At 53.7% G+C, this 8,589-nt stretch overlaps 1 protein-coding gene and 1 long non-coding RNA gene across 4 annotated transcripts; both read left to right on the forward strand.

The window, feature by feature from the left end:
• The first annotated feature begins 1,118 nt into the window (after positions 1 to 1,118).
• LOC129046796 (PHD finger protein 7-like) lies at positions 1,119 to 3,419 on the forward strand. The gene is given in 8 exon segments (XM_054516074.1): positions 1,119 to 1,200; positions 1,525 to 1,616; positions 1,702 to 1,803; positions 2,088 to 2,212; positions 2,289 to 2,478; positions 2,481 to 2,656; positions 2,872 to 2,985; positions 3,132 to 3,419. Coding segments are annotated over 8 exon segments (1,164 nt in total). The 3' UTR covers positions 3,415 to 3,419.
• Positions 3,420 to 4,570: 1,151 nt separating this feature from the next.
• On the forward strand, positions 4,571 to 8,281 carry LOC118691740 (uncharacterized). 3 transcript variants are annotated; one of them, XR_004981065.2, is made up of 3 exons: positions 4,571 to 4,646; positions 4,998 to 7,887; positions 8,105 to 8,281. It is a non-coding gene; the product is annotated as an uncharacterized LOC118691740 (long non-coding RNA). The 3 variants fall into 3 exon arrangements; XR_004981066.2 differs by having other exon boundaries at positions 4,590 to 6,795; positions 7,008 to 7,887; XR_004981064.2 differs by having other exon boundaries at positions 4,583 to 7,887.
• Positions 8,282 to 8,589: the final 308 nt, after the last annotated feature.

Consider the following 8,589-nt stretch of genomic DNA (forward strand, 5'->3'; position numbering starts at 1 on the left):
TTCCTGATTTCTTTCCAAGGTATTTTCTAGTAGGAAAGCATGGACCAAACTGGCAAAGTTCCTATAATGCAGGAAAAGCATCCTCCTGCCTTTGACTTGGGTTGAGAACTGTTGCAAGCACTCCTGTCAAACGTACACAGAACATTCTTAGTGAATTTTCTGTGTTTCCACAGTGTCAGTAGAAAAGATGACGTTTCTAAGGAGCTTAATACAAATTTTTCCATTTATATGAAATGTCAAAGTTATTAGTTCATAGGATGACAGGATAACAGAGGTCTGGAGGCAGCTGTGGTGGTCTCCAGGTTTATCTCCTGTAGCCAGTGGTGATCAGCAGCAGCATCAAATCAGGTTCATCTTAGTTTTCTCCAGACAGGTCTTGAGGAAAAGGTCAGTTCACCTAGAGCAGGGTTTGAATCTCTGCCGTGCAGGAGACTCCGCACCGGCTCTCTGGGCCACCGGCTGCCAGGGGCAGGAGCAGAGATTTCCCTTGGCCGGGGCCGGAGCCCTGGCGTGGCAGTGCCTGAACAGCACCTTCCTGCCTGCAGTACCACCCTCGATGGCTGCCCCAGGGCCTGGCATTTGACCCTGCACTTGCTGCAGGAGTCCTGGCCCTGCTTCCGCCCTGAGCAAATGCTCGGACCGATCTCAGAGCCTCGGTGCCCGAGGGGGCCGCCACAAGTGGATGCCAGGGACCTGAGGCCATGGCTGTCCCAATTTTGGGTACACGGTGCTGATGTCAGAGTGGCCATTGTGACCTGTGCGACCAAGGCCACAAAAGGGAACGCTGGGCTCAGGCCGAGTGTCAGTGCGACCTGACGACGGGAGGAGAAGGTAGGGCAGGGACGTGGCTGCTCAGGGACCAGAGGGGCCCCACACCTCGGGGCTCTGGGCCTGTGCTGCAGGCTCACCTGCCTCTCCCTTCCCAGAATCAGCGGAGGAACAGCCAGAGGACACTGTGGTGTTCCTTAACGCAGCGACGGGAGGAGAAGGCGGACAGGAGCAGGGCTCACGCAGGGCTGAGCAGGGAGTAGAGCCCTCGTGGCTCTGGGCCTGTTCTGAAAACTCCCCCCCACTCTTCTTCCTCCCATAGAGAGAAAGGACAAACACCTCAAGCGACAATGTCACTCCAGGAGAGGGACTCAGCGCAGACTGCTGCCATGGCTGACAGCAAGCAGGATGGCCCTGGTGCCAGGGAGGCAGGTGAGGGCAAAGCAGCCCTCTGACAGCCTGGCCCAGGGGCTCTTGTGGCAGCAGGCAGTGTGGGGATCAGAGCAGAGGCAGGGGGAGGCAGGAGCTGCTCAGCCATGCCGGGGCCGGGAGCCTCCCTCCTGCCCAAGTGGGGCCCAGCTGGGCCAGGGGGCAGCTCCTGGGACAGCCGTGCCCGCAATGGCCCCTGCTCTGCAAGGCCTCCAGCCCTGCCCATCAGCCAGGCAGGGACAGAGCAGCCTTGGGGCCGATGCTGCTGCAGGCTCAGAGCCCCGCAGAGCTGCTCATGCCCGCTGCCACTGGCTCTGTCCCCTGCAGCCTGCATGCTGTGTCGCCGTGCCGAGGCTGACCCGGACATGTGCGGTGAGAAACTGGAGAAGGGTGGGCTCTGTGCCCACGTGTTCTGCATGGTGAGTGACTCGGGGCGCTCCCTCCACCGTTGCAATGAGCAGCTCCTGCCGCCCTCTCCTCATCAGCTCCTCCCCTTGCCTGCAGTTCTTCGCCACTCTGCTGCCTCGCCAAGAGATGGACCGCGTTGGACTCATGGGCTTTCTCCCTCGGGATCTCCTAATTGCAGTCCGGCGGGCGGCACAGAAGGTGAGAGCGTGACAAGAGCAGGGAGATTTGTGCCTGGCGAGGTTTGCCAGAGCTTAGCGCAGAGAGCAGGAAAGAAAGGCCGGCCCAACAGCCGCGACAAAGTCTGGCTCCCAGCAGCTGTGGCACAGAGGCCCTGGCACAGGAGCCTCCCTCCTCCACCAGGCGGCTCTGTGGGCTGGGACCCGGCAGCGGCCACATCCTGCGCCCTGCCCGGAGCCGTGGGGCTGCCAGGGGAGCCCTCGAGGCTGCTGCTGCTGCTGATGGGGCTGCTTGGCTCTTTCCAGTACTGCTGCGTCTGCGGCCAGAGCGGGGCAACCATCATGTGCTCTGTGCCGGAGTGTGACAGATGGTTCCACCTGCCCTGTGCCAAGGAGGGCGGCTGTGTCAATTTATACGTTACTCCATTCAGGTACCTCCTCTCCCTTTCTGGCCATCACTGGGGAAGGATCCAGCGTTTCTCACTTTCCCCTTTGCTTTGCCCCCAGCTCCTTCTGCCCTGAGCACCGTCCAGAGCAGGAGGTGGAGGTGACTCCAGAGCCGGACACCATTTGCTCCATCTGCCTGGAGCCTGTGGAGGACAGAATGACCTTCACAACCCTGGTGTGCCCAATGTGCATAAGGGCCTGGTTCCACAGGGACTGCATCCAGGTTGGAGCCCTTCCCTCAGCCCTGGGGCACAGCAGGTGCTCAGCAGCAGCAGCAGCAGCAGCAGGGCCTCGCTCACCCTGCCTGTGTTTGCCCTGCAGGGACAGGCCATGCGCGCTGGTCTTTTATGCCTCAAGTGCCCCCTGTGCAGAGACAGTGAGACATTCCTTGTCGACCTGTTTCTCCTGGGGATCCGAATCCCCTTCAGGTTGGTGTCCTTCTGCCTGGCCCACCAGCCAGGAGGGTACAAGTGCTGTGCTGTGCCAGGCCCTGCCCCAGGCGCCCTGGCCCTCCCCTGTCCCGTGAATCTGGGCTTCAGCTTTGTGCCCAACTTGGAAAAGCACTGGAGAAAGAGCAGGGACACCCTGGATCTCCGTGAGGGGAGGGCAGCAGAAATTCATCATCTCTTCCTTTCTCCATCAGGCAGCCGACATGGGAGGACAACGATGCCTTTGCGGAGCTAGGAGTGAGGCATGGCCAGTGCAATGCCAGGGATTGCCTTTACCCTGGAGGCAGAGAGGAGGCAGAGGAAGAGGGGTAAGTTGGGATGCTGCACCTGGGGATCTGCAGGGAACCTGTGTCTCCACAAGGCCTCAAAGCGGGAAGAACCAGAAGCTTTTGGCCAGACAACCACCTTCTGGCACACTTTGTTCTCAGTGCTATGAGCCTGTTTGCCTCCCCAGGCCCTGGCAATTGCTCCTGTGCTCCTCCTGTGCTGCCGAGGGCACCCACAGGCGCTGCTCTGGCCTGAGAAACAGCACAGACAGATGGGAGTGTGACACCTGTGCTGGGCTTGGAACGGGTATGGGTCAAACCCCGGTGTCCCTGGGCTGGGGGCAGTGCCCAGGCCAGGCTTGGCAGAGCGCGTCCACTGCTGGAGGGCTGGGGGCACTGCTCTGGCCTGGCCTGGCCTGGGCCTGGGGGGCCTTTGACATTCCTGCTTGCCCTTACAGCCTCCAGGGCTGAGTCAGAGCTCAATGGCTCCAGGCTGGCCAGACAGTCAGGACTGGGGCCTTCTCATGGCTCCCCGGATTTGGAGCCCTTCAGCAGCAGCTCTCATAGCCGCAGGCCATTGGGTCTGGCGCACCAAATTCTGTCTGCAGAGACCAGCAGCCACAGCAGGCCCCAACACGCAGCATGGCAGCAGGCGCTGCCATCCTCCTCGCTGGACAGCAGCAGCCCCAGCACATCAAGGTCAATGTACAGCAGCTCCCCTGACTCTGAGGACAGGGTGCATTCCAGACGTGCTGGGCCTGGCCGCGGGCAAAGCCGCTCTGGCCAGCAAGGTCGGGCCCCAAATCGACTTGTGCCCTTGAGGAGTCAGCGTTACAGGAGCAGCAGTACAAGACCAAGGGCTGAGATACCCCGACGAAGGGAGACACCTGCATGGGCGTCCCCCCAACACAACCGCTCCCGCCAGCAAGGTTGGGCCCAGAGTCCAGCTGTCCACTCCAGGAGTCGCCATGAAAGGAGCAGCGAAACAGGGCCAAGGGCTGAGAGGCCCAGGCAAAGGGAGACATCGTCAGGGGCATCCCCCAGACGCAGTCGCTCCCGCCAGCAAGGTCAGGCCCCAAATCAACCCATCCAATCAAGGAGTCGCCGTGACAGAAGCAACAGAACAAGGCCAAGGACTGAGAGGCCCAGGCAAAGGGAGACACCTGCACGGACATCCCCCAGACGCAGCCGCTCCCGCCAGCAAGGCTGGGCCCAGAGTCCACCTGTCCGGTCCAGGAGTCCCTGTGACAGGAACAGTGGGACAGGGCCAAGAGCAGAGAGGACCAGGCAAAGGGAGACACCGTCACAGACATCCCACAGACGCAGCCGCTCCCGCCAGCAAAGCTGGGCCCAGAGTGCACCTGTCCGGTCCAGGAGTCGACGTGACAGGAGCAGTGGGACAAGGCCAAGGACTGAGAGGCCCAGGCGAAGGGACACGTCATCGGGGACGCCCCCCAGACGCAGCCGCTCCCGCCAGCAGCGCCGGGCCTCGACTCAAACTGTGCGGTCCAGGAGTCGCCAGGACAGGAGCAGGAGGACAGCAGCGAGTGCTGAGAGGCCCAGGCACAGGAGGACGCCGTTGGGGACATCCCGCAGGAGCAGCCGCTCCCACCAGCGACGTCGGACCTCAGCTGGGACCTCCAACAGCAGCACGTAGCGTCATCTTTTCTTTCTAGTCCATGTGTTGCTTGCCGGAAGTGAAGGTGAGAACGGTCAGTGCAGGGACCTTGAGATGTGCAGGTCTGTGAGAAAACCATATCAGCTCTTGATGTTTCTATTGGCAGGAAAGAAGTCTGTGCTAGATACCTTGATTTCTGTGTAACCGTGTATTCAGTGAAAAGTCAATTAAGGACGTGGCTTATTACAAAGGACTCTTGTTCCTGCCTTTAGACTCCAACCTGTGATGTTTCCCCACTGCTTACCCTTGATAATGAACCACTCCTTAATGGGCTTGGATATGCTTAGGGAGACATTCAGAGCAAGGTGGCTCTTAGGGAAGCTGTCTCTGAAAAGGACGTGTGCTGTGTTGCTATCTTTTAACAATTTCATTTCAGTAAAGCCAAAAAAAGAAGAAGAGAGTGAGACACTGCCTCAAGTGGCTGAAGACAACTTTTACAGTATTGCTGCGGATTTGAAAGACTTGATTGGACCTTCAAAGAACAAACCGGAATAGACGGAGGAAATACCCTGGGGCAAAGAGGATGCACAGGACTCTGCCCCACATGACCATTAGGGACCTTTGCCTGAGAACGACACAGCTCAGAAGCTGAGTACTTTCAAGTTTTCCTTCTTTGAAAGCACAGAGGAGTTGGGCATCAAAGAAGGCAACAGCAGAACCCTTCTGACATGCCATTGCTAAGGAAGAGCTTCTGGCAGGCACTGTAGGGCAATACGGTGTAAAGAAGGTCAGGGTCCAGGGGATTTTCAGCAGCAGAAGTCAGTAATTAGGCAGAAGCATTTTGATCTTCATTTCTGCTTGCCAGGGCTGTGGTAGATTAATGAGAGGTAACTCTTGCTTGCATCTCAGGAATTCTGAAAGGCGTGCTTTGAGAAGGCATTGGGGTTTTTGCTGAGTGGTGGAAAAGCTGGTTCTCATGCCCTGAATTCCTCAAACGGGTTAAAAGGCGACACACCAGTCATATCAAGTTTCATAGAACCCAACAAGATTTTAAAGGAAATGTGCGTTAATGTAGAGGGAGGAGCCAAGTCCGGGAGCTGACCCCAAGATCCATGAGCATTCTGTTTGTTACTGAATTCTACTCTTGGACCTTTAGAAAAAGGAAACGGAATGACACATGATCTTTGGGGTGTCCTAACCTTAGATAAAATGAGGCCGTCTGAAATGAAGATGAAACAACATTAAATCGAGTCCCAGTCACGTAGGAGAGAAAAGAAACCGCGAGAAGTTATCCACAATATTAAAAAACCCAACGCAACAGCACAAAGCAACGAGTCCCCCACACTTGTGCTGATCTGAGAAGGTATTCATGGTCTTCTGAATGCAATGACAAATGTTTAAGAATACATAAGGGATCCCTAGAACAAAGTGGAGCAGAGATGTAGCTTAGAAAATCTGGCAGGGGCAGATTCTGTCCTTCCTAAATCTGTCTTCTCCACTCTAAGTATTTCACTTGAAAGGAGGAATTTTTCCTGACCAGTAGGGGAAGAATCTGGTTTTGGCTTTTTTTTCTCTATGGGTGCTGTCATTGCAGAGCCTTATGCCCTTGGAACAATAAAGCCGGTAAAAGCCACATGGCAAGAGGATCCACGTTTCCAAGACAGCAGTTCTGAGGGTGATGATGAACCTGAGATGTCAGAGATTGAACAGGACCAAGAAACGCAAGTTCCATTTCTCTTTGTTGTCTACTTGGCTGTAGTAGTTGGATGCTGTGGGAATATTAACTCAGGAAACGGGAAAGGGACATTGCACACCTCTGAGCAACCAAAGTCATCTCGGAAAATCGTTTGTGCTGCACAGAGTCAAAACTCCCAGCAGCACATTTGATGTGAAGATGAATATGGGAAAAGAGAGTTGAGCACAAGAAATTAACTGGGTCATTTTGGTTTGACCAACTCCAAAGTGAGTTTGGCTAAAAGCCAAAGACACGGTCAGTTTTCTCTTTAAAAGTGGGTTTTGTAAAATAAAAAGCTCTATTTGGGGTTCCTAGGGAATAAAGCTTTTCAATGGATACCATTTCTCTGAAGCACTACAGTTTGAAGTCATGTCCATGGAATTTGATAGTACAATTTAGGATGCTCAAATCCCTTTGTCCTTGTCTAGGTTTCTTTCTTTACCACGCACAGGAAGTGCTAGAGTTTTTTTCTTCTCCAAAGATGATGAACGCCTAAGAGGTATGACAGAATTTCTTCAACCCCTTTTCTATTTTTTTTCCTTTTAAACCCTTCCTGGAATTCAGGGAGGAGGAAAGAATGCTGCCTAGTTATGAAAGTTTTCTAGTCAAAAATTTGCCACCCTTATTTGTGGTCCAAGTTGTGGTAGAATCCTGTGAGAAAGTCCTGGTAAAATAGAGGCCAAGCAGATTTCTGGCTTTCTTGTCTTTCAGACAATTACCGAATAGGAATCTGGACTTGTAGAGTTTACCAGAAACTTAGTCCCTTGTCAGGTTACCTAGACATTTTGGATCCTTTCAGGTATTTAAATCATCTTTAACTTTTTCCTCTCTTTCTGGTGTTACCGTTAGAAACGTTTGAGTGTTCTTCTTGTGAGCCACATATGTCCCTGGGGTTCTTTGTGCTAATGCATCTGGGGCTTTCTCTTCTGAATCCAGTCAATTTTGTATTTAGAAACAAAGACAACAACAACCAAAGGAAACATACACAGTGCCCAAAACCTGCACAGGCCACCAAAACAATTGCTGGTTCTATTTTGTAGAATAGAGTCTTAAGACAAGCTTAAAGGATGTGCCTTCCATGAGACTGATTGGATAGCAGTGATGAAAGGCACTGCTGCGTTCACACAGTTAGCGGCCTGCAATCTTCCAGCCAGCCTGATTTACAGGGTGTGTTGAAATGGAGAGCTCAGGCCTCAGCAGGCCTCAGTTCTGGGGGAAGATGGGGGGTGCTGGTGCTGAGCTTCAAATGAAAGAGCTGCCATTTCACTGCAATTCAGATTGCAGCATGTTGAGGAAAACTGCTGCTGCCTTTCTTTCCATGTTCTTAGCACAGCAGGCCGCAGTAGGGAACATTTCTGCTGAAGCCAAGGTGTGGTGGGGGGCAGGAGAACAGGAAGGATGGTGAAGAATTGATTTCTGCTTTTAGTGCAGTGTTGGTCATGATTGTTAGAAGCAGCAGCACAATCACAAGCGTTTAAGCCTATTAATTGGTTGTTTCTTTTGTGCAGAGGGTCCACAGTTATTTTGTAGATTGGTAGAACTCAGTGAAGAAAAAGAGGGTTAGGAAGACAGACGTAGATTATTGCTTGAGGTGAGTATGTAACATCTGTTCCCTGGTAAGCCTGGGTGAAAGCTGAGCCTGGGGAGGGATTGCAGGTATGAATGTGCATGCAAAATGAATTCAGGACCTCGAGAAGAGCTTTAAATTTGTAATGAAGAGGGAAGAGACGTTTTTTAGTGTACCGGTGTGTATAACATCTCGTTGTGTGGTCCAGTCAGGTAAACCACTACATCTTTGTATGTTACAGGTGCAGCTACTTAACTGTATGTAAGGATAGTGAATGTAGAGACTTCTCCTAATAGTGGATTCAGAAACTTCTCGGAAGAATTTGTTAGGTTTTCATTATTTTCTGGAACGCCGAAGGAAGCATAAGGATACCCTATAGGAAGTGCAAGCAAACCAATAAACCTTTTAGTGATTAGAAGCGAGTCACGTTTGTTTCTTGAAGGAGTTGCCAAACAACGTTACTTTCAAAATCCTTTCAAAGGTCTAACAGGGCTCAATATCAGCAAACCCTGTTAGGCCGTGTTTGGGAGCTGGGGCTGAGGCTCTTGTGTCCTGGGGAGCCACGGGAAGGCTCCAGTCCTGACTGTGCGGCCAGGCCGGGGCCATGGAGCTCCAGCCCATCCCTGGTGGATGCAAGGGCAAGCAGGAATGTCAAGGGACCCCAGGGCCAGGCCAGGCCAGAGCAGTGCCCCCAGCCCTCCAGGAGCGGATGGGCTCTGCCAAGCC

Source organism: Molothrus ater, chromosome 11 (assembly GCF_012460135.2).
Source record: "Molothrus ater isolate BHLD 08-10-18 breed brown headed cowbird chromosome 11, BPBGC_Mater_1.1, whole genome shotgun sequence".
Classification (NCBI taxonomy): Eukaryota; Metazoa; Chordata; class Aves; order Passeriformes; family Icteridae; genus Molothrus; species Molothrus ater.